At 40.6% G+C, this 23,765-nt stretch overlaps 3 protein-coding genes across 4 annotated transcripts; all 3 read left to right on the top strand.

Annotated features, from left to right (window-relative positions):
• The first annotated feature begins 806 nt into the window (after positions 1 to 806).
• LOC146478593 (peroxidasin homolog) lies at positions 807 to 7,872 on the top strand. The gene is made up of 3 exons (XM_085112197.1): positions 807 to 1,156; positions 3,842 to 4,406; positions 6,227 to 7,872. The coding sequence occupies exons 1-3, from the start codon at positions 902 to 904 to the stop codon at positions 7,366 to 7,368; spliced, it is 1,962 nt and encodes a 653-aa protein (XP_084968323.1). The 5' UTR covers positions 807 to 901; the 3' UTR covers positions 7,369 to 7,872.
• Positions 7,873 to 9,630: 1,758 nt separating this feature from the next.
• On the top strand, positions 9,631 to 14,843 carry LOC146478592 (peroxidasin homolog). Of its 2 annotated transcripts, XR_014865140.1 has the most exons (4): positions 9,631 to 9,988; positions 10,936 to 11,508; positions 12,350 to 14,510; positions 14,769 to 14,843. XR_014865140.1 is itself a non-coding variant. In XM_085112185.1 (3 exons), exons 1-3 carry the CDS (start codon positions 9,748 to 9,750, stop codon positions 13,489 to 13,491), a joined length of 1,956 nt encoding a protein of 651 aa, XP_084968311.1. In that variant the 5' UTR covers positions 9,631 to 9,747; the 3' UTR covers positions 13,492 to 14,843. The 2 variants fall into 2 exon arrangements, 1 of the variants encoding a protein (XP_084968311.1); XM_085112185.1 differs by having other exon boundaries at positions 12,350 to 14,843.
• Positions 14,844 to 17,203: 2,360 nt separating this feature from the next.
• On the top strand, positions 17,204 to 22,003 carry LOC146478591 (peroxidasin homolog). The gene is made up of 3 exons (XM_085112184.1): positions 17,204 to 17,569; positions 18,533 to 19,105; positions 19,912 to 22,003. The coding sequence occupies exons 1-3, from the start codon at positions 17,329 to 17,331 to the stop codon at positions 21,057 to 21,059; spliced, it is 1,962 nt and encodes a 653-aa protein (XP_084968310.1). The 5' UTR covers positions 17,204 to 17,328; the 3' UTR covers positions 21,060 to 22,003.
• The last annotated feature ends 1,762 nt before the right edge of the window (positions 22,004 to 23,765 follow it).

The raw sequence follows: 23,765 nt of genomic DNA, 5'->3' as shown, positions 1-23,765 counted from the left end.
CATTATGAAAGCAAGGCTAAGTGCAAGGTTTTTGTTGTGAAAATTAGTTTTCATTCATATGCAAACAAAACTAATCTTCATATGAAAAGCTTTGCACTTAGCCTCGCTTTCATAATGAGGTTCACAGCAACTCGGAAATGGCCTATTCTCCAGATACATGGAAACACTAGTGCTTAGGTCCCAATACTCTCTCATAATTGAATACAACAACGATCCGCCTGTATATGTCTACGTACAGATGCGTAGTTGGCCGGTTTGTTGGTTTAAATAAAAATTTATATTACATTACTCTATTAAGGGTAACAAGGGGACTAATTGAAAGAAATACCTAAAGTTGTGTACACAATTAACCAGCAGCGAAAATGAAGCATGAAAAAATAATCACGCACGTCTGAAAGGTATTCTAACCCTGATCTCCGGGATACAAGTGCATTGTTCTACCAATGGGCTTAGTCAGTACTCATGCGCGCATGCGTCTTGCCATGTATCATCCAGTAGGTTGTTGTTCTATTCTTGAAGACGTTCGTTGGATATCTCCAATTAAATTGTTCTCTTTCGTTTTCGCTCCATTTATTACGTTAGAAAACTAACAAATTAAGTCGCGAACAAAAATATAAATTCGGACATATACAGTTTACTGTAGACATGACCTGTGTCTTTATTCCCGGAATTATTAGAAATCCTGTAGGTTAAAAATAAGACGACTAATGGGGAAAAGACCTACTCGGAGATTTTGGAAAAATGCCACTATTGAATAGCGGAAGAAAGGTCAGATAAGAGGATCAAGAAGCTGGACTGACAAGAGACGTCCACTGGACACACAGCTGAACACAGCTTTTACTGAACGGGGAAGATCTCAACTGGAAGCCTTCCCTGGTTTTTACAATCTTAAGATTGTATTATGGAGAAATCAAAGTCGCGCCCGGTCTCCAATACGGTGATGTTTTCATCAATATTTGTCTCCGTTTGTGTTTGTTTCGTGGCACTGATTCACGTCGAGATCGAACTTCACGCTCATCGACAAATGCTTCAAGCCTTGAATCAACAAAGACAAGAAAATGTCGAGCCACAAAACACTGCACATGACGAGACGACTGCGGATTCTTCGTTGAAGCGCTTCTTGCACGGCGACTCGGCCGAAAATGGTGAGTATTCAGTTGCATTTAAGAAAATCAATATTTTGCTTTTAACTCAAGGGAGGATTGCAGGGAGAATCACTGACATCTGATCGGGCTGTTTCTATTACGAACGTTTCAGTCTCCTTTACACGATATGGCCAAACAGTCCAAAAATACCTTAGTGCGCAAGTATAAGACTCCGGCCGCACCCGATAATACTCAAGAGTTTTTTTCTGAAGTACTGGGAGTTTCAACTCCTTATAAATAGTGTAGAAAAATGAAATAACGCCGCACTTACAGAGCAATTGCCGATAATGTTTCTGTGATCGGTGTCTTGCTACCGCCATTTAATATCGTAATTGCTTTGATGCAATTAAAAACTTGACTCTTGACAGCAAATAATGTCTTTCACGGGTCGCAGTTTATCCCATTACTGATTGCTAAAAATACAAATCAAACTAAACCCCTCTCACGTGCATGGCGGTTATTTGACCCCTCAATAAATCGCTTTCATTTTCATTTACAACTTTCTTAAATTATGTTTTATAAAAAAATCATCCCGCTAGATTACCGTTTGAGAAAACGTGAAAACCTCAAGGAACACTGACCGTTTCGTTTAATGAAGATGTTAGCTTGCAACTACAAATTCAAACGTTTCCTTAAATGCTGTAAAGGAAGTTCTTGAGTACCATTGTTCCCGTTGCTTGAGAAGCAAATATACTTCCTTGTGAACTATTGGATTTTAAGCCCGGGGGGGTACTCCAAAAAAAATTGGGTAAGGGTGTGCGGTCCGCTTCCCAAAACCCTTACCCTATTTATGACCAAAATCTGCGATTTTCCCTACCCTATTTATGACCTGAAGTAGCTTCTTCTAAAAAAAAAAACGAACCCAGGACTACAGTGCAAAAATCTATACCCTATTTATTACCAAAATAGCGGCAAAGTGGCTAAAATCGATACCCTCTTTATGACCGTACCAAAACAGCCGAAAAACCATACCCTTTGGCGCTGCACATACCTATATAGCCCATATAAGGGAGAACCCCCCCGGGATTTTAAGGGCTTCTCAGTTTTTAATGGTTCATTTAACACAATGTCAATTAGAGCGTTAAGAACAACCATCTTCACTGATTTCAATTGCCTTTAAGGCCTACGCTTACGGACCAAACTGTCTTTTTTTTTTTTTTTTTTTTTTTTTTAATTTTTATTTGCAAGAAAACACACAGTTACATACAATAATAAACTAGACAGTACTTACGCACTTACACTTTGTACAATATTACAATTAGCTTACTCACTCGCTGGCCCGCTAACACACCATTCACAACACTCACTCACTCATCTCATGCTCTCATGCACTCACTCACAAAAAATTCAAAGTCACACCCGTACAAGTCATATATATTAAATAGGTCTAAATATTGTCCATTTCTTTTTAAATATGTCTAATGTATTATTTTTCGTACAAATAAATTTCTCTGTGTCATACTTTAACGATACTTTAAATTTGTAACCACCTATATTCGGAAGTTCGTTATTTCTTCTACACCCCCATAAATAAATTTTTCCTATAAGTAACAGGTAATTTAGTAAGGGGCATTCTGGTGTTAGAACACCGATTAAAATATCTCTCAATTCAAGATGTATTTGTTGTTTTGTCAGGGATAAGTAATATAATTCAAAGTTTTTCCAAAAAGTAATTGAGTAAGAACAATTATAAAAGAGATGCTGTATAGTTTCTGATTCCCGTTTGCAAAAAGAGCACAGATTGTCTGAAATATAGCCGATTTTATGTAATTTTGAATTAGTGTAAAGTATAGAGTTTAATACCTTAAACTGAAAGGCCTGAACGTATGGCTCAAAAGCAACTGAATGGGGAAGACAGAAAGCTTTTTTCAACGCCTCATCAGATAAATTAAATTCACACTTTAGTTTTTGCGCATGATTAGGGAAGCGTGCCTTTTTACGGACAAAAAGAGAATAGTAATCTTTAGATTTCTTTTTAGTTACATCGAAAAGACCACTGTCAGTTTTGAAGGATGGATTTAGGACTATGGGATCCGGTTTATAATTAGCATTTCTTAAATTGAGCGGTATGGAGTGGCGTAGACCAGTCCATTCCAGAAAATTCGTCTTCTCTATGTATTTTGCCTGTAATTCATAAGAGTCGATATTATTAAGATCAAAGCGTAAGTCGCCCACAGTTCGAATCCCATTATTGAAGTACCTTTTATAGAAAACTGGTTTATTGTTTATTCGTATTTCTTGATTATTCCAGATAAAGTAATGCCAGTTAGTATCATTTGCATTGTCTTTGCGAAACTCAGACCACCATTTCAATAACTCTGCATAGAATTGAGAATTAATATTTAAGTCTTTAATATTATAATTGCAATTAAAAAGAACCAGACCACCTGTTTCTTTTAGAAGATATTCTAAATAGCTTTTCCATACGCCTGAATTATCACCAAAGATTCTTTTCAGCCAGGAGAGGCGGAGAGATTTGATCATGCTTTCAATATCAACCATTTTGAGGCCACCTCCCTCATAATTATTTATTGCAGATACTCTAGTTACTTTGTCTTTACCTTTCCATAGGAAATTGTATATCAAATAGTTTAATTCTTTCACTATATGTTCAGGGGTAGGTAGCAAAGAAGATATGTAAACCAAACTGTCATGCTTTAATATAAATAAATGGTTTAATCCTCACAGATATCCAGATTCGTTACAAACGCCATCTGGGGAATGACAACAAGGAAAAAAACGGCAGTAAAAACATCATTCGAGAAGCTATCAAGAAGGAAGTTCAACTTGTTCTGAGCAGCCTGGCCTGCATGGTGCACTGCCCAAAAAGTATCAGGGGAAAACGAGGCAGGCCTGGTCCCCCAGGCAAGCATGGTCCGCCCGGGGCTCAGGGACCACGGGGACCAAGAGGTGCTCAAGGAGACCAGGGACCTCCAGGACCTAAAGGTGACCAGGGCCCTCAAGGACCCAAGGGCAATCCTGGTGAATCCATCTCAGCCCCTTTTATTGTCTCACCTCTAGTGTCTTTAGTGGTCAACCAGACTGATGCAGCCTCATTTCAGTGCGAGGTTAAAGGAAACCCAAAGCCTCAGGTCACGTGGCTGAAACAGAATTTCAGTCTCCTCGCGGATAAACGAGTTGTACAATCAAGCGGTGGCCTGATGATCACAGACGTGACGTCACAAGATGATGGAATGTACACTTGCGTTGCAAAAAATATCCTTGGGAAAAAAGCATCAACAGCCACATTAACTGTTCAAGGTAAATAGAGGAATTTAACAGATCTTAACTAAAAATTTAAAGAAGCTGATTTGTTAAGGCTTTTTGTGTGGAGGGAATTTTACGGCATACTCAGCGAATTTTGTAATCCTGTGCGTCTTTTCGTTTAGAGAGATTTTATCTCAGATTTGCACGCGGGTGTTAACTGGGGTTGAGCCTGCTAAGGTTTAGGGAAACTTCAGGCCCGAGCCACCATAGCCTACGCTTAGTGGTACACACCCCATGCTTTCTCCGTGGTGGATGGGTATGGCAACGTGTAGGCTAGAACCACCAGTGATGTCCGCAGAGACCTCTGTCTTCTCTGTTGGTGACCAGTAGAGCAGGTGGCCCTGGGAATGAAATGGCTCTGACAGATGATAGTCTTTGACATTCGCGGTCTTGTTTGATTAAACTCCGGTCTAAAGACATGTATTTCTCCTTCATTTATCCATATTTAACTTATGGTATTAAGACCTGGGGCAGTGGTTGTAAGACCAGATTACATAAAATTAAAACTAAACAGAATAACTGTGTGCGTAGCATCTTCTTTATTTATAGTAGGGACAGTGCTATGCCATACTTAAATCTCTTAGGTATTCTTACACTTGAAAACATTTACAAATTTAAGGTGCCCCTTTCACATATAAGATTACTAACAATACTACTAACGCTCCAATGATTTTCAAAGGAACTCTTACTCTTGCCTCTGAAGTTCATAGCTACAACACCAGATTTGCATCAAACCTTAATTTTCATCAGCCGAGGATAAGGAATAATTACGGAGCTGCCACTTTTGCATATGCTGGGTCTAAAATTTGGGAAAAAATTCCCTCTAAATTTAAAAAAAACTCCCATATAATAGCTTCTACAAGCAATACAAATTGTACCTTTTAAATACGCAATGAGTATTTGATTTCTCTGCCCTCACTATTAACTATCATTTCAATTGTTTTTTAGGTACAAATTGTAGTATCATTTTATGCACTCTTAATTTTCTTGTCTTTTGTTTTGTGCTACTTAGTTAGTTGCACGTTATACACCAGTTAGCCGCACGTGGCAGTGACCAACTCAGAAGCCTAAGCTCCTTTGGTCACTGCGCACATTTTACCGTTGATGATTTATGTAATTTAATGTTGTATTTATGTTACTTTTGTGATGTATCGGAATTTCCTTTTGTGGTTAACTATTGAAATAGTACATGAATAAAACAAATCTAAAATCTGAAAAGGTCAAGCTCATCAGCAACTGCCGGTGATGGCTAAATTTTTCTGTTAACGAATACTGGACATATAAAAAAGCACCCCCAGGTCAAATGTTTTTGCTTGACAGCTAAATAAAGTTCCTTGAAGTGTCAGTTGCAGACTAGACTTCCATCAATTTGGTTCCCTCAATATTTTTTTCCGTATGGAACTGGATCTAGATTACAATGGAAGTTCTTGTGGAAAAAACTCTTTGTCTAGGTTCCCCCAATTAAACCTCATGTCCAAGCCTGTCTGAAATTCTCTCCCAATATCAATAACTTCTTCATCTAGTTTTTTCACCTTCAAGAAAAAAATGTTGCAGTTTATATCTATAAAATCATGAATTGACCAAGCCGCACTTACGCAGCACCACACACTTTCTATTTATTAATGACAGTCGAGATGGCCTCTCTTATAAGCCTGGTGGTTTCTTGAGGTCTCCTCGCCATTATTGTAAATTCTATCATTTCTTCTTTTTTTTAGTAAGGCAAAGGAATAAATGATGATGATGAAAGTTCCAATTCAATATAGAGGATAAGAAAACAATCTTTTTTTTCATAGCTCTTCTTTGTTGACTTTTAGTTGGTGCCAAGATAACTCAAAAGCCTTCGTCGGTCATAGTTGAAGAGGGAGAAAACGTGAACCTGCAGTGCAAAGCTACTGGTCAACCCAAACCAAAGGTCACGTGGCGAAAGGCACTGGGCCACGTGCCGAAAGAGAAGACCACAGTCATTGAAGGGAATTTGATTATCCTTAATGTAAAAAAGGCAGATGGTGGGACGTACGCATGCTCAGCTAAGAATCTTCTTGGACAGGATTCCGCAGTTTCACTACTGGCGGTGATTGACAGGCTCAAATTTACCCTCACCCCTCCCTTGAAAGATGCTGTATTAGAGTTAAGCAATGTAATGCTGAATTGTGAAGCACAGGGCTCAATTGAAACTGTCTGGAAAAGAGTCGGCAAAACTCTTTCACAAAATCATGTTGTTTATCCAAACGGAACTTTGTTTCTCAGCAAAGTGGCCAAAAGTGACGCTGGGTCTTACACGTGCGAGGCAAAAAATTATCGGCGAACAATTAAGGCAACTACTGTTATTGAAGTACTCAAACCAGTGTCCTGCAGCAGCATAAAATCAGGCAACAGTGGCAGCTCTTCAGGTAATTATATGATTGACCCTGACGGCAAAGGAGGCGCGGCTCCCTTCCGTGTGTATTGTGACATGAGTGACAAAGGTGGAGTTGGCGTGACGGTAATCAGTCACGACAGTGAGAGTAGAACCCACGTTGCTAACATTCCTGGATGTGGTTATGCAGGATGTTACCGTAAAGACGTGAGATACACTGGAGTCAGTACCGCTCAGCTAGCAGCACTCACTCGAAAGTCACAGAACTGTGAACAGTTTATCAAGTTTGAGTGCGCTGGGAGCGTAGCGTTTGTTGAGGGTAGTTTCGCTTGGTGGGTGTCACGTGATGGAAACCGGATGAACTACTGGGGTGGAGCTACAGGCCATAACGTGATGTGCGCATGCGGAGTAACAAACTCTTGTTCCGGTGGTCACAAGTGTAACTGTCATAACTATGGCGGTGGTTGGAGATCAGATAGCGGTCTGCTGACAGACAAGTCTGCTCTGCCTGTGACGCAAATCAGACTGGGAGATTTAGATGACTCGAGCGAAGAAGGTTATCATACATTAGGAAAGCTCAAATGTTATGGTTTGGTGTAGCTGGTAAAGCAGCTCCTCTAAGGTCTCACAACTTTGGTTCGATAACCTTAAAGAGAACACTACAACAGAAGTACAAACAATGCACCTAGCCCTAGAAATAATAGCAGTTGTTACAGCCTAAAAAAAAACGGTAAAACTGTAATATGGACTGATAGCAAATAAATTACCGCCCGCCATTCGATGAGTTTTCTGAGCCTGCTGACGAAACAAACTCTTTTTTGTTTGAAACAGCCAAATCCATCAAACATCAGAAATTATGTCAACTGAAAACTGTTTTAAATCTAACACTTTAACAAATTTTGATTTTTTATTTTACAAGCAATATGTTCTCTTATAAAGAAAATATTATTATTTTGTTTAGCCTTTTCTAAGCATTTCAATACAGTTATGCAAAGAGAGAAGTCTGACAACTCCAAGGCTATCGTTAGAAGAGAGATTTCGCGCGAAAAAATCGACTGAGCCTATCAAAGAGTAGAGCGCGTGTCGATGTTGTACGCCACCGCCGGTGGAAGATGTGTAGCTTTCAAAAATGTGCGGGTACGAAAACGGAGCTCATGAAATGAGACGAGTGCAAAGATATTTATGCGCTGCCACTGGCACACGGTCAGCAAGTTGTGACAAAAAATCTTCATATAGATACTGAAGGGAAAGTTGCACTGATAAAAGAGAAATGTCAGACTTATACTTAATAGTAAAGATAATATAATTACCTCAGTGTACCTGAAGTAAGGATCTAAACTTTGTCTTCACAGGCTCAGTAGCCGGGCCTCCAATCACTATTCCGACGATCGATCCCTCGCTGAACAGAACTCTTTTTGGCAGACAACTGAGCTCCAGTCTAGCAAGAAACACCATTTTAGGGTTTAGCCCCGATGCACGGTTAAGTGACTGATTTGAATACAGTTACCTTTCATTTATTATGATGGGCAACTATATAAATACGTTAGAGAGTACATTCCTTGGCAGCTAGTTCCATAGGTGTTATAGTTATGGATAGAAGAAAAAAAAAAAAAAACGACTCGGGTTCGAGGCGAACACTTTTTTGAAGTTCTCTTTCTTTTACTATAAAGTTTGAAATAAGTTTTACTTAAGGTAATTTTAAGCAAATGTCTAAGGTCAGTTTGAGATGTGGAAACAAGTGTTCACCCTCCGCTGAGCACGTCAGTACTTGGCCAGACATTTATTTATCTCGTGAATAGACTTTTTACTGTGATAGGCAGAGGCTTATTAGGGGTATGCAAGTTGTGCCATTTGTGACGTCGTCAATTTTTACAATCTGAAGATTGTTTTGACGAGCAACTGGTGCAGCAAAACAAAAAAGCTTATACATTTTGGAAATTCTTGGGATGGATGTTTTTACATTAGGTTTTAAGCTGTTCGATATTTAGACCCAAATGAGTTAAGTGAGTGTTACCACTTAACTACCAGGTTCAAATTTAGTCACTTGTTTTGTGGGTATTCAGTTACGGGTATGCAAATTGTACCATTTGTGACATCATCAATTAATTGGCAAGATGCAAGATGTTTTTGATAAGGCAAGCAGTACAGCAAAACAATAGGCTTGGAGTACTAGAACAGCCCTAAATGAATGAATCAAATCTAATTTTCCAGATTTCTACGTAAGCCCAGAAGCATGGAGACACTAGTGCCCAAGTCCCGATACTCTCTCATAACTGAATACAACAACAATCCGCCTGTATATTTCTACGTACAGATGCTTAGTTGGCCGGTTTGTTGGTTTAAATAAAAATCTATATTACAATACTCTATTGAGGCTAACAAGGGGACTTATTGAAAGAAATACCTAAAGTTGTGTACACAATTAATCAGAAGCGAAAATAAAGCATGAAAAAATAATCACGCACGACTGAACGGTATTCTAACCCTTATCTCCGGGATACAAGTGCACTGTTCTACCAATGGGCTTAGACGGTACTCATGCGCGCATGCGTTTTGCCACGTATCATCCAGTACGTTGTTGCTCCATTCTTGAAAACGTTCGTTGGATGTGCCTCCAATTAAATTTGTTCTCTTTCATTTTCGTTCCATCTATTAGGTTTAAAAACTAAGAAATTAAGTCGCGAACAAAAAAATAAACTCGGACATATACAGTTTACTGTAGACATGACCTGCGTCTTTATTCCCGGAATCGATGGAATTCCTGTATGGTTAAAATAAGGCGACTAATGGGAAAAAGACCTCCTCGGAGATTTGGAAAAAAGCCACTATTGAATAGCGGAAGAAAGGTCAGATAAGAGGACCAAGAAGCTGGACTGACAAGAGACGTCCACTGGACATACAACTCAATCCAGCTTCTACCGAACAGGGAAGATGTCAACTGGAAGCCTTCCCTGGTTTTGATAGTCTTAAAATTGTATTATGGAGAAATTAAAGTCGCGACCCGTCTCCAACACAGTGATGTTTTCATCCATATTTTTCTCCGTTGCTGTTTGTCTCGTGGCACTGATTCACGTCGAGATCGAACTTCACGCTCATCGACAAATGCTTCAAGCCTTGAATCAGCAAAGACAAGAAAATGTCGAGCCACGAAATACTGTACATGACGAGACGATTGTGGATTCTTTGTTGAAGCGCTTCTTGCACGGCGACTCGGAAAATGGTGAGTATTCAGTTGCAGTTTAGAAGATCAAGATTTTGCTTTTAAATCAAGGAGGATTGAAGAGAGAATCACTGACATCAGGCTGTTTCTCTTACGTACGTTTCAGTCTACTTTACACGATATGGCCAAACAGTCCAAAAATACCTTAATGCGCAAGTGTAAGACTCCGACAGAACCTGATACTACTCAAGAATTTTTTTACTGAAGTACTAGGAGTTTCAACTCCTTATAAATTATAGTGTAGAAAACTGAAATTACGCCACACTTACAGAGCGATTGCCGATAATGTTTCCGTGATCGGTGTCTCGCTACTGCCATTTAACATCGTGATTGCTTTATGCAATTAAAAACCTGACTCTTGAGGGCAAATAACTTTTTTCATGAGTCGCGTTATATCCCATCGTTGACTGCTGAAAATACAAACCAAAATAAACGTCTCTCACCGCGCGTGCGTGACGCTTAGTGGACCCCTGTAGAAATACCTTTCGCTTTCCTTTATTTTTTTCTTGCGTTCGGTTAATCCAGCCAGATCAGCGTTTTTTTGCACTTATCGTAAAAAATAAAAGGAACACTCTTTGGTTTAAAGAAGATCTTAGCTTGTAGCCACAAATTCAAACGTTTCCTTATATGCTACAGAGGAAGTTCTTGAGTATCACTGTTTCAGCTGCTTGCGAGCCGAATGTACTTCCTTGTGAACTGCTATGTAAACCCGTGTCGTAACTGGGATTATAAGGGCTCCTCAGTTTCAATTTTAAGAAAGCATAGCAATGCAGAAATTACGATAAACCTCTATGTTTACTTTAATATAACAAAATGCCACAATGTTTTTACTGGTTCAATCAACCGTATTGTAGTTTGTGCTAATTTCCTTTTAACGTTTCAGCCCCAGGCTAAATAACCAGCCTGTAATACCTTGATATATAAATAACTGCTTTTCTCACTCACAGATATCCAGATTCGCCCCAAACGCCATCTGGGGAATGATAACAAGGAAAACAACGGCAGTGAAAACATCTTTCGAGACGCTATCAAGAAGGAAGTTCAACTTGTTCTGAGCAGCCAGGCCTGCATGGTGCACTGCCCGAAAAGTATCAGGGGAAGACGAGGCAGGCCTGGTCCCCCAGGCAAGCATGGTCCACCCGGGCTTCAGGGGCCTCAGGGACCAAGAGGTGCTCAAGGAGATCAGGGACCTCCCGGACCTAAAGGTGAACAGGGTCCTCAAGGACCCAAGGGCGATCCTGGTGAATCCATCTCAGCCCCTTCTATTGTGTCACCTCCAGTGTCTTTGGTGGTAAACCAGACTGGTACAGCCTCATTTCAGTGCGAGGTTAAAGGAAACCCAAAACCTCAGGTCACGTGGCTGAAACAGAATTCCAGTCTCCTCGCGGATAAACGAATTATACAATCAAGCGGTGGCCTGATGATCACAGACGTGACGTCACAAGATGGTGGAATGTACACTTGCGTTGCAAAAAATATCCTTGGGAAAAAAGCATCAACAGCCACATTAACTGTTCAAGGTAAATAGAGGAATTTAACAGATCTTAACTAATAATTCAAAGAAGCTGATTTGTTAAGGCTTTTTGTGTGGAGAGAATTTTACGGCCTACTGCGGTGAATTTAGTAATCCTGTTCGTCTTTTCGTTTGGAGAGACTTTATCTTAGATTTGCACGCGAGTGTTAACTGGGGCTGCGGCTGCTAAGGTTTAGGGACCTGAGCCAGCATAGCCTACGCTTAGAGGTATCCACCCCATGCTTTACCCTCAGTCGTGACGAGTAGGCTAGAACTACTACTAGTGACGTCTGCCGAGACCTCTATCTTCTCTGTTGATGACCAGTAGAGAGGGAGGCCCTGGGAATGAAATGGCTCTGATAGATGATAGTCTTTGACATTCGCGGCCTAGTTTGATTAAACCGGCTCCCATCTTAAAGGTCAACCTCATCAGCAACTACCGGTGATGACTAAATTTTCCTGTAAACGAGTACTGAGCACATAGTAAAGCACCACCTGGTTGATAGCTAATAAAGTTACTTGAAGTGTTAGTTGAAGGCTAGACTTTCATCAATTTGGCTCTCTCACTATTTTTTTCTTTCTTTTTCGGAGCTACGACCGGAAATACGTCTGCTGTTCGCAGGCTTTTTTCTCAAGCGATAATAGGCCATTTAGTATTCTCCGTATGGAACTGGATCTAGATTACAATGGTGGTTCTGGTGGGGGAATATATTAAAAACCTTGTACATGTAAAAATCCCTTTGTCTAGGTTCCTCTAGTGAAAACGCATGTTCAAGCAAGTTCCAATTCAACATGGACGATAAGAAAGCAATCTTTTCCCTTATACTTGTTTTTTGTTGACTTGTTAGTTGGCGCCAAGATAACTCAAAAGCCTTCGTCGGTTATAGTTGAAGAGGGAGAAAACGTGAGCCTGCAGTGCAAAGCTACTGGTCAGCCGAAACCAAAGGTCGCGTGGCGAAAGGCACTGGGCCACGTGCCGAAAGAGAAGACCACAGTGGTTGAAGGGAATTTGACTATCCTGAATATAACAAAGGCAGATGGCGGGACCTACGCATGCTCAGCTAAGAATCTTCTTGGACAGGACTCCGCAGTTGCACTACTGGCGGTGATTGACAGGCTCAAATTTACCCTCACCCCTCCCTTGAAAGATGCTGTATCAGAGTTTGGCAATCTGATGCTGAATTGTGAAGCACAGGGCTCTCTTGTGACTGTCTGGAAAAGAGTCGGAAAAACTCTTCCACAAAATCATGTTGTTTTTTCAAACGGAACTTTGCTTCTTAGTAAAGTGGCCACAAGTGACGCTGGGTCTTACACGTGTGAGGCAAAGAATTATCGGCGAACAATTAAGGCAACTACTGTTGTTGAAGTATTCTCTGTGTCCTGCAGCAGCATAAAATCAGTCAACAGTGGAAGCTCTTCAGGTAATTATATGATTGACCCTGACGGCAAAGGAGGCGCGGCTCCTGTCCGTGTGTATTGTGATATGAGTGACAAAGGTGGAGTTGGCGTGACGGTCATCAGTCACGACAGTGAGAGTAGAACCCATCTTGCTAACATTCTTGGATGTGGTGTTAATCCAGGATGTTACAGTAAAGACGTGAGATACACTGGAGTCAGCACCGCTCAGCTAGCAGCACTCACTCGAGTGTCACAGAACTGTGAACAGTTTATCAAGTTTGAGTGCACTGGGGGCGTAGCCTTTGTTGAAGAGGCGGTTGCTTGGTGGGTGTCACGTGACGGAAGAAAAATGAACTACTGGGGAGGTGCTGCTGGATCTAGTAATATATGCGCATGCGGAGTAACAAACTCTTGTTCCAATGGTCAGAAGTGTAACTGTCGTAACAGTGGCGGTGGTTGGAGATCAGACAGCGGTTTGCTGACAGACAAGTCTGCTCTGCCCGTGACACAAATCAGATTGGCAGATTTTGATCGCTCAAACGAAGAAGGTTATCACACATTAGGAAAGCTCAAATGTTATGGTTTGGTGTAGCTGGTGAAGCAGCTCTCGTAAGATCTCACAACACTGGTTCGATAGCCTTCAAGAGAACGCTACTGAACAGACAATAGAAACAATGCACCTAACCCTAGAAACAATAGCAGATGCTATTGCCTAAAAATCAGTAAGACTCTAATACTACTACTATGTTAATGGACTTATAGCAAATAAATTACCTCCTGCCGTTCGCGTTTTACATTTTTGTGAGTTTTCTAAGCCTGCTGACGAAACAAATGCTTTTTTTATTATTCGAAACAGCCAAATCCGTCAAACATCAGAAATTATGTTGAATTAAAACTGCTGTTCTAAATCTAACACTTGAGCGAAATTTTGATTTTTTTATTTTACAAGGAATCTGTTCTCTTATAAAGAAAAGAAGATCATTCCTTTCAGCCACTTTTAAGCAAAATTTGCGGGCACGAAAACGGAGAAGAGTGTACAGGGCCTTATACGCTGCCACTGGCGCACGGTCAGCAAGGCGTGGCCTAAGGGTAAGGTGTAAGAGAAATGTCAGGCTCTTACCAAAGATAATTATCTCAGTGTAGTGACTATGTCCATGAAGCGGCCTATTTTGGATTTTTTTTATCCGGCTCAAGTCAAGATAGAACAAAGATAGGATTTTAGAAAATCTTTCCAAGCTATCAATCATTGCAAAGTCTCGATCACCTGCATACCGAGGTTGCAGGAGGGGAATGGGCACGAGCTCAAATGGGAAGGCTAAGAAATACATATACCGGGGAGAAAGCTGAAAAAAAAAACACCCAATGCATTCCTCTTTACGAAAGACGTTTTGTCAAAGTAACAAAATGGAAAGTTGTTTTGTCAAATTTTTCAACATTTCCTCCTTTTTATCCACAACATTTTACTCAGAAAGTCTTTTGTGTGTGCTTTATTTTTATACTTGTGCCTCCCTGTTACGAAACTTCTGACATTAATACATAGTTATTGTTATGCCTCCTAGCTAGATTAGCTTATTAGTTATTTTCTAGGTGGAATTATACCTTGCATAAGCAGTGTTTAAGTAATATATCAAACACGAGAAAGCCTGTTTCATCAGATTTCCAAACACTGAGAAGTAGGTTGAAAAAACGAGGCGCAGCCGAGATTTTTTTTAAACGACTTCGAGGTGTTTGAATATCTGATGAAACACACTTTCGAGTGTTTGGTATGGCTTCTCAAATGATCAATAATTCTTGGAGAAATTCAAGGCTAAAGTTGGCAAAATTTTATGGTAATTAGAATCACATAGCCAAACCACGGTCACGGTAGAGTTAGAGAAATTTATTTGTTCTGTATTCCAGAGTGGTATAAAAATAAAATTTGTTGTTGTTTAAAAACAAATGGAGTACGTTGGACCGTACGGGGACATCAATTCTTAAAAAAATTAAAGCATGAAGTTACCCTTGACAATTATTAATCCCAATGCACTTTAATTATTACCTGTTTTTATAATTTATTTGCTTTTATATTTATCTTTTTTTCATTTCAGTATTACTTTTCGAAATGGGCTCCCGGTTAAAAAGTAATACCAGGAGCACTAGGATATCTTATCTTTGAAGATCACTTTACAAAAGATAGGCTTCCTGGCAAAAACCTTACCATTATAACAGACATTATAACAAACCCCTGGTATATATCCAACCGGAAACGGAAGGAAGCACATAAAGAACGCATGCGCGAGCAAGTCAGGATCGTTCGAAAATTAGTGCAAGTTGAAGGCCATCCGATAACACTAAACTAGTAACAATCAAAGATTAGGGAGTGCATTCGATGATCTCAATCCCAGGCTCTCTCTCCTTTGCCAAGTTGGTGATGGTGTCATCCGTCCCTGCAAAATCTGCGGCGGATGCCAGATACGCGTCCCAAGATCCATTCATTCGTTGATTGTCCCATACTGAGTCTCGACTCCAAACGTAATAAAAAATGCGTTTTTTCTACGTCGAACACAATAAACCTTTCTTAATTTCTTCTTTCACGCTGGTATATAAACATTAAAAATAAAAACGCAATCACACATAGAAGATAAAATCCAGAGACGAAAAACTCATACTAATTTCCCGTCAAGTGCTACTGAAAAAAGCCATGGAAGTTTGGTGGAGTAATTCCTTTAACCACAGCGCGCCCCAGTTCCTTAAATTCTTTCGCATTCAGTACTAGCAGAGAGGTGGTCTGGTCATTAACGTTGATGACGCACGACAACACAACACAGTCATCTTCTTCTTTTCCATCAGAAGCTTTAACAAATACGGGCTCTGAAACAAACCCGCCCGACTCCTCCCATGTAGCAAACTCTTTAGTCTCCACATTCAACTTGACCAGTTTATCAGGTAATGTTTGCTCGGAGTTCCCCGTGCCATATGCCAACTTGCCAAAGATACAAGGACATACGCCCGTGCTATGGACCGGTCATGAACACATACAATTGACTTATTCCATTTTAAACATCTATAACTGTTCCATGATTTGATTATTTCTGACAGATGCGTGGTTATCCCTAATTTCCTTTTTAGATTACAACAGCCCTCACTAAGATCTGCTTTTTCCTCATAGTGATAAACTTCGCGAAAATAGTTATGTATTGGGAGGCATCGTCCTTTCTGCTTCCAGAGCCTACAGTGAATTGATACGCAAAATCTCGTCATTTGGCCCAAGTTGGGTTTCTTAGAGCTTACATTTTGAGGGATGACGGACGTAGCCTAAATTGCTTCCCTTTAATAAAACTTCGTCGCTACCCTCTGCAGAAGAAGTTGTTGTTCCTCTAAATAAGCATTGCTGGCTTTGGGGTTGACTGAGAGTGGTTATTGTATAGAGGTAAGTGTTAAGTCCACTGGTTTCTAAGTCTGTTCCTCAAATGTTAACAAGTTTGTAAGACCTTCAGAAAATATTTCCACAAACCTGTACGGTTTGCCATTGTTCTCCTCGTAGTTGATTCTCGGTAAATCCATCCCCAGGTACAGCAAAGTGTAATCTCGCCCGTCCCCTCCCTTGTGGAGGCCTCTCTCCTCGTTCACACCGCCCAGTTCTCCAAGCGGAAGCCGAAAGATCAAACTTCTTCTGGCCTGGTTGCACAGGGGCTCGCAAGTTACTCAGGTATGCCTGGCGTATGACTGAGTCGTCATGGTAACAACAAGCATCAAGGTAAATCTTGCCATCTTTTTCAAAGGCGTTGATGTGGTGAAACACAAGGAATGGCTCCGCAGTGAAGACGCCTACACAGTCGCCTTGTTTTCTGTCGATGACGTGGAATCTCGTTGGTTCATTCTCATTCCAACTGAGCCAATTTTCCGGGCTTGTTGCGAAGATTCTGTGAGCAAGAACTCAGTTCCAGATATCTATCTTTCCAGATAAAATTTTCTGTCAGGCCGAACTGTTCTACCAATGGGCTTAGACGATGATCATGCGCGCATGCGTCTTGCCATGTGTCATCCAGTAGGTTGTTGTTCCATGCTTGAAAACGGTGAACTTCTTTAGATGTTCCTCCAATTAAAGTAATTAAAATTGTTCTCTTTCAATTTAGTTCCATTTATCAGGTTTGAAAACTAAGAAATTAAGTCGCGAAAAAAAAACAATATACTCCACATAACCAGTTTATTGTAGAGATGTCCTGTGTCTTTATTCCCGGAATTGATGGAATTCCTGTATGGCTAAAAATAAGTCGGAGATTTGGAAAAATGCCACTATTGAATAGTGGAAGAAAGGTCAAATAAGAGGACCAAGAAGCTGGACTGACAAGAGACGTCCACTTGACACACAGCTGAACACAGCTTCTACCGAACAGGGAAGATTTCAACTGGAAGCCTTCCCTGGTTTTTATAGTCTTAAGCTTTTATTATGGAGAAATCAAAGTCGCGCCCGGTCTCCAACACGGTGATGTTTTCATCAATATTTTTATCCGTTGCTGTTTGTTTTGTGGCACTGATTCATGTCGAGATCGAACTTCACGCTCATCGACAAATGCTTCAAGCCTTGAATCAACAAAGACAAGAAAATGTCGAGCCACGAAACACTATACACGACGAGACGATTGCGGATTCTTTGTTGAAGCGCTTCTTGCACGGTGACTCGGAAAATGGTGAGTATTCAGTTGCAGTTTACAAAATCAAGGTTTCGCTTTTAACTCAATGGAGGATTGAAGGGAGAAACACTGACATCTGATCAGGTTGTTTCTCTTACGTACGTTTCAGTGTCTCCAGTCTCCTTTACACGATATGGCCAAACAGTCCAAAAATACCTTAATGCGCAAATGCAAGGCTCCAGCCGAACCTGATAATACTCAAGAATTTTTTTCTGATGTACTGGGAGTTTCAATTCCTTATAAATAGTGAAGAAAAATGAAATAACGCCACACTTACAGAGCGATTGCCGATAATGTTCCCTTGACCGGTGTTTCGCTACTGCCATTTAATATCGTATTTGCTTTATGCAATTAAAAACTTGCCTCTTGAGGGCAAATAATTTCTTTCATGAGTCGCGGTATATCCCATCATTGACTGCTAAAAATACAAACCTTAATAAACGTCTCTCACCGCGCGTGCGTGGCGCTTAGTGGACCCCTGTAGAAATACCTTTCGCTTTCCTTATTTTTTTTTTTTGCGTTCGGTTCATCCAGCTAGATCAGCGTTTTATTGCACTTATCGTGAAAACTTCAAGGAACACTCTTTGGTTTAAAGAAGATCTTAGCTTGTACCCACAATTTCAAACCTTTCCTTAAATGCTACAGAGTAAGTTCTTGAGTATCACTGTTTAAGCTGCTTGCGAGCCGAATATACTTCGATCCTTGTGAACTGTTATCTACGCCCGGGTCGTAACTGGGATTATAAGGGTTCCTCAGTTTCAATTTTAAGAAAGCATAGCAATGCAGAAATTATGATAAACATCTATGTTTACTTTAATATAACAAAATGCAACAATGTTTTTACTAGCTCAATCAAACGTATTGTAGTTTATGCTAATTTCCCTTCAGCGTTTCAGCCCCAGGCTTAATAACCAGCCTGCCATGCCTTGATATATAAATAACTGCATTTTTCACTCACAGATATACAGATTCGTCACAAACGCCAGCTGGGGAATGATAACAAGGTAAAAAACACCAGTGAAAACATCATTCGAGACGCTATCAGAAAAGAAGTTCAACTTGTTCTGAGCAGCCTGGCCTGCATGGTGCACTGCCCGAAAAGAATCAGGGGAAAACGAGGCAGGCCTGGTCCCCCAGGCAAACATGGTCCGCCCGGGCCTCAGGGACCACAGGGACCAAGAGGTGCTCAAGGAGATCAGGGACCTCCCGGACCTAAAGGTGATCAGGGTCCTCAAGGACCCAAGGGCAATCCTGGTGAATCCATTTCAGCCCCTTCTATTGTGTCACCTCCAGTGTCTTTGGTGGTAAACCAGACTGGTACAGCCTCGTTTCAGTGCGAGGTTAAAGGAAACCCAAAACCTCAGGTCACGTGGCTGAAACAGAATTCCAGTCTCCTCGAGGATAAACGAATTATACAATCAAGCGGTGGCCTTATGATTACAGACGTGACGTCACAAGATGGTGGAATGTACACGTGCGTTGCAAAAAATATCCTTGGGAAAAAGGCATCAACAGCCACGTTAACTGTTCAAGGTAAATAGATTGATTTAACAGATCTTAACTAAAATTTTTTAGAGTGGCTGATTTGTGAAGGCTTTTTGTGTGGAGGGAATCTTACGGCCCGCTCAAAGAATTTTGTTATCCTGTGCGTCTTTTCGTTTGGAGAGATTTTATCTTAGATTTGCACGCGGGTGTCAACTGGGGTTGAGCCTGCTAAGGTTAAGGGAAACTTCAGGCCTGAGCCACCATAGCTTACGCTTAGCGGTACTCACCCCATGCTTTCCCCTCACGGGATGGGTACGGCTACGTCTGAGCTAGAACCATGAGTGACGTCTGCACCTCTGTGTTCTCTGTTGATGACCAGTACAGAAGGTGGCCCTGGGAATGAAATGGCTCTGATAGATGATAGTCTTTGACATTCGCGGTCTAGTTTGATTAAACTCCGATCTAAAAGGTCAAGCTTATCAGCAACTGCCGGTGATGGCTAAACTTTCCTGACAACGACTACTGGACATATAGTAAAGCACCGCCAGGTCAAATGTTTTTGGTTGACAGCTAAATTAAGTTTCTTGAAGTGTCAGTTGAAGGCTAGACTTTCATCAGTTTGACTCTCTCAATATTTTTCTTTCGACGAGAAAATTTTTTAAAGTCTTATATCAAGCGATAACAGGCCATTTAGTATTCTCCGTATGGAACTGGATCTAGATTACACGGAGGTTCTTGTGGGGGAATATATTAAAAACCTTGTGCATGTGAAAAGCCCTTTATCTAAGTTCCAATTCAATATGGCGGATACGAAACAATCCTTTTCCTCATACTTGTTCTTTGTTGACTTCTAGTTGGTGCCAAGATAACTCAAAAGCCTTCGTCAGTCATAGTTGAAGAGGGAGAAAACGTGAGCCTGCAGTGCAAAGCTACTCGTCACCCCAAACCAAAGGTCACGTGGCGAAAGGCACTGGGCCACGTGCCGAAAGACAAGACCACAGTGACTGAAGGGAATTTGACTATCCTTAACGTAACAAAGGCAGATGGCGGGGCTTATGCATGCTCAGCTGAGAATCGTTTTGGACAGAACTCCGCAGTTGCACTACTGACGGTGATTGACAGGCTCAAATTTACCCTCACCCCTCCCTTGAAAGATGCTGTATCAGAGTTTAGCAATGTGATGCTGAATTGTGAAGCACAGGGTTCACTTGTGACTGTCTGGAAAAGAGTCGGCAAAACTCTTCCACAAAATCATGTTGTTTATCCAAACGGAACTTTGCTTCTTAGTAAAGTGACCACAAGTGACGCTGGGTCTTACACGTGTGAGGCAAAGAATTATCGACGAACAATAAAGGCAACTTCTGTTGTTGAGGTACTAGTAACAAAACGCGTGTCCTGCAGCGGCATAAAATCAGGCAACAGTGGAAGCTCTTCAGGTAATTATATGATTGACCCTGACGGCAAAGGAGGCGTGACTCCATTCAGTGTGTATTGTGACATGAGTGACAAGGGTGGAGTTGGCGTGACGGTCATCAGTCACGACAGTGAGAGTAGAACCCATGTTGCTAACATTCCTGGATGTAGTTATGCAGGATGCTACAGTAAGAACGTGAGTTACACTGGAGTTAGCACCGCTCAGCTAGCAGCACTCACTAGAGTCTCACAGAACTGTGAACAGTTTATCAAGTTTGAATGTCGCAGTGACGTTGCCTTTGTTGAAGAGGCGCTTGCTTGGTGGGTGTCACGTGACGGAACAAAAATGAACTACTGGGGAGGTGCTGGTGGATCTAGTAATATGTGCGCATGCGGAGTAACAAACTCTTGTTCTAATGGTAAGAAGTGTAACTGTCGTAACAGTAGCGGTGGTTGGAGATCAGACAGCGGTCTGCTGACAGACAAGTCTGCTCTGCCTGTTACACAAATCAGATTGGCAGATTTTGATGACTCGAGCGAAGAAGGTTATCACACGTTAGGAAAGCTCAAATGTTATGGTTTGGCCTAGCTGGTGCAGGAGCTCTCGTAAGATGTTACAACACTGATTCGACAACCTTCAACTAAATACACTACTGAACAGTAAAACTGTAATACTACTGGAACGTTAAGATTAATGGAGTAATAACCAACTAAAGAACCAACTGCTGTTAGCGTTTTACACTTTTCTGAGATTTCTGAGAGCCTGTTGACGAAACAAACGCTTTTGTTTGAAACAGCCGAATGCTACAAACTTTAGAAATTATGGCGACTGAAAACGGTTTTAAGTTAAACACTTGAGACGGAAATTGAAATTTTTCTTTATTTTTTCAAGCAATCTGTTCTTTTATAAACATGATAAAGAGAAGAAGAGGATAAGCCATTTCTAAGAATTTCAAAACAGTGATCCAAAAAGAGATCTCTGACAACTCCAAGAGGATTTTTATAACAGAGATTTCGCAGAAAAAAAATCGACTGAGCCAGTCAAAGAGCAGAGCACGTGTCGATAGTTACGATAAGGGTGAAGATGTATGACTGTATGTTGTACACCATCGCCGAGGCCTTCGCCGCTGGAAGATGTGTGGCTTTCAAAAATTTGCGGGTACCAAAACGGAGATTCATGAAATGAGAAGAGTACAGAAAGCCTTATGCGCTGCCACTGGCACACGGTCAGCAAGCCGTGACATTAAATCGTCATATAGATGTTGAAGGGAAAGTTGCACTGATGTAAGAGAAATGTCAGACTCATAGTAAAGATAACGTAATTACGTCAATGTAGTGACTATGTACATGAAGCGGTCTATTTTGGATTTTTTTGGTTTGGCTCAAGACAAGATAGAACAAACTTCAAGATAAGATTTAGAAAAATCTATCCAAGCTATCATTATAATCATTGTATAGTGTCTGTACTGAGGATGCAGGAGGGGAATGGGCACGAGCTCAAATGGGGAGGCTAAGAAATATACCCGGGAGAAAGGTGAAAAAAAAAAAAAAAAAAAACGAAACAGAAACAGAATCGAAAAATGTTTTGTCAAATCTTTTAACAGTTCCTCCTTTCTTTCCACACCATCTTACACAGAAAGTATTTTGTGTGTGCTTTATTTTTATACTTTTGCCTCCCAATTACGACTACTTTTGACATTCATGTAGTTATTATTGTCTCTCCTAACTAGATTAGCTTATTGGTTTTTTTCTAGGTGGCATTATACCTTGCATAAGTAGTGTTTACATTTACTTTTTCTGTACTCCAGTGTGGTATAAAAATAAAATTTGTTGTCGTTGTTGCTGTTTAAAAACAAATGGAGAACGCTGGACTGAGACATCAGTTCTTAAAAAAATTAAAACGTGAAGTTACCCTTGACAATAATTAATCCCAGTTCACCTTTAATTATTGCCCTGTTTTTGTAATTTATTTGCTCTTATATTTATCTTTTTTTTATTTCTGTATTACTTTTTAACCTAGAATCTTTTTAAAGATCTCTTAACAGTAAGAAAGGCCTCGTGGCTAAAACCTTACCATTATAACAGACAATACAACAAACCCCAGGTATATATCCAACCGGAAACGGAAGGAAGCACATGAAAACGCATGCGCGAGCAAGTCAGGATCGTTTGAAAAAGTGGTCCAAGTTGAAGGTATAACTATAGCAATCAAAGATTAGGGAGCGCGTTCGATCATCTCGATCCCAGGCTCTCTCTCTCTTTTGCCAATAAATAAGTAGGTGATGATGTCATCCGCCCCTGAAAAATCTGCGGGGGATGCAATATACGCGTCCCAAGTTCCATTAATTCGTTTGATTAGTTCATTATCCCATACAGTCTCGACTCCAAACGTAATAAAAAATGCGTTTTTTCTACGTCGAACGCAATAAACCTTTCTCAATTTCTTCTTTCACGCTGGTAGATAAACATTGAAAATAAAAACGCAATCACACATAGAAGATAAAATCCACAGACGAAAACCTCACACTGTTTTCCCGACAAGTGCTACTGAAAAAAGCCATGGAAGTTTGCTGGGGTAATTCCTTGAACCACAGCTCGCCCCAGCTCCTTGAATTCTTTCGCATCCAGTACCAGCAGAGAGGTGGTCTGGTCATCAACGTTGATGACGCACGACAACACAACACCGTCATCTTCTTCTTTTCCATCAGGAGCTTTAACAAACACGGGCTCTGAAACAAACCCGCCCGACTCCTCCCATGTAACAAACTCTTTTGTCTCCACATTCAACTTGACCAGTTTGTCAAGATAGAATAGGATAAATTATGAAGTTTGAGTTAGTTGAAGGAAAAACAATGAAGAAAGTAAAGAACAACACAATATCTGATTTGCACTACTGTAAATTCCAAGGATCTATTCCAAGTGCCTATTTAGCCCTAAAGAAATAGAGACTGATTCAACCTCTTCTAAAACGGATATTCGGTAATCATACAATCAAAAGAAACAAAGTTACAAACAGAAACTGTAACAAATAGTCCTTAAGTCAGGTTCTAAAGTTTATTGTTATTGCTTGGAACGTGAAAGCAATAATTTCGAAGCGTATCCAAAAAAAGGGGCTCGACTAATCATGGACGGACTAATGGGGCCTGTCAGATTACTCATTTGTTTCTATGATGAGTGTACATTTGCTCAACAGCGTCAACCAGAATGTATAGTTAGTAAATTCATGTACTTACCAAGAAAAATCCACCAAAATGTTTGATAAAACTCGTCAGGAAAGCGGCCATTTCACGGTTTC

The sequence above is a fragment of the Pavona decussata genome, unplaced genomic scaffold (genome assembly GCF_977016875.1).
Source record: "Pavona decussata unplaced genomic scaffold, jaPavDecu1.1 SCAFFOLD_64, whole genome shotgun sequence".
In the NCBI taxonomy this organism is placed as follows: Eukaryota; Metazoa; Cnidaria; class Anthozoa; order Scleractinia; family Agariciidae; genus Pavona; species Pavona decussata.
The sequence above is the reverse complement of the archived record's forward strand: the minus strand, read 5'-3'. Positions and strand labels throughout refer to the sequence as shown.

What these genes read in the sequence shown, in the direction of transcription:
- LOC146478593 (XM_085112197.1), top strand. Translation starts at nt 902, where the DNA reads ATGGAGAAATCAAAGTCGCGCCCGGTCTCCAATACGGTGATGTTTTCA. An exon ending in CCGAAAATGGTGAGTATTCA is followed by an intron (nt 1,157 to 3,841) that starts GTTGCATTTAAG and finishes ACAGATATCCAG; the next exon opens with ATTCGTTACAAACGCCATCT. An exon ending in AGCCACATTAACTGTTCAAG is followed by an intron (nt 4,407 to 6,226) that starts GTAAATAGAGGA and finishes GTTGACTTTTAG; the next exon opens with TTGGTGCCAAGATAACTCAA.
- LOC146478592 (XM_085112185.1), top strand. Translation starts at nt 9,748, where the DNA reads ATGGAGAAATTAAAGTCGCGACCCGTCTCCAACACAGTGATGTTTTCA. An exon ending in GCACGGCGACTCGGAAAATG is followed by an intron (nt 9,989 to 10,935) that starts GTGAGTATTCAG and finishes TCTCACTCACAG; the next exon opens with ATATCCAGATTCGCCCCAAA. An exon ending in AGCCACATTAACTGTTCAAG is followed by an intron (nt 11,509 to 12,349) that starts GTAAATAGAGGA and finishes TTGACTTGTTAG; the next exon opens with TTGGCGCCAAGATAACTCAA.
- LOC146478591 (XM_085112184.1), top strand. Translation starts at nt 17,329, where the DNA reads ATGGAGAAATCAAAGTCGCGCCCGGTCTCCAACACGGTGATGTTTTCA. An exon ending in GCACGGTGACTCGGAAAATG is followed by an intron (nt 17,570 to 18,532) that starts GTGAGTATTCAG and finishes TTTCACTCACAG; the next exon opens with ATATACAGATTCGTCACAAA. An exon ending in AGCCACGTTAACTGTTCAAG is followed by an intron (nt 19,106 to 19,911) that starts GTAAATAGATTG and finishes GTTGACTTCTAG; the next exon opens with TTGGTGCCAAGATAACTCAA.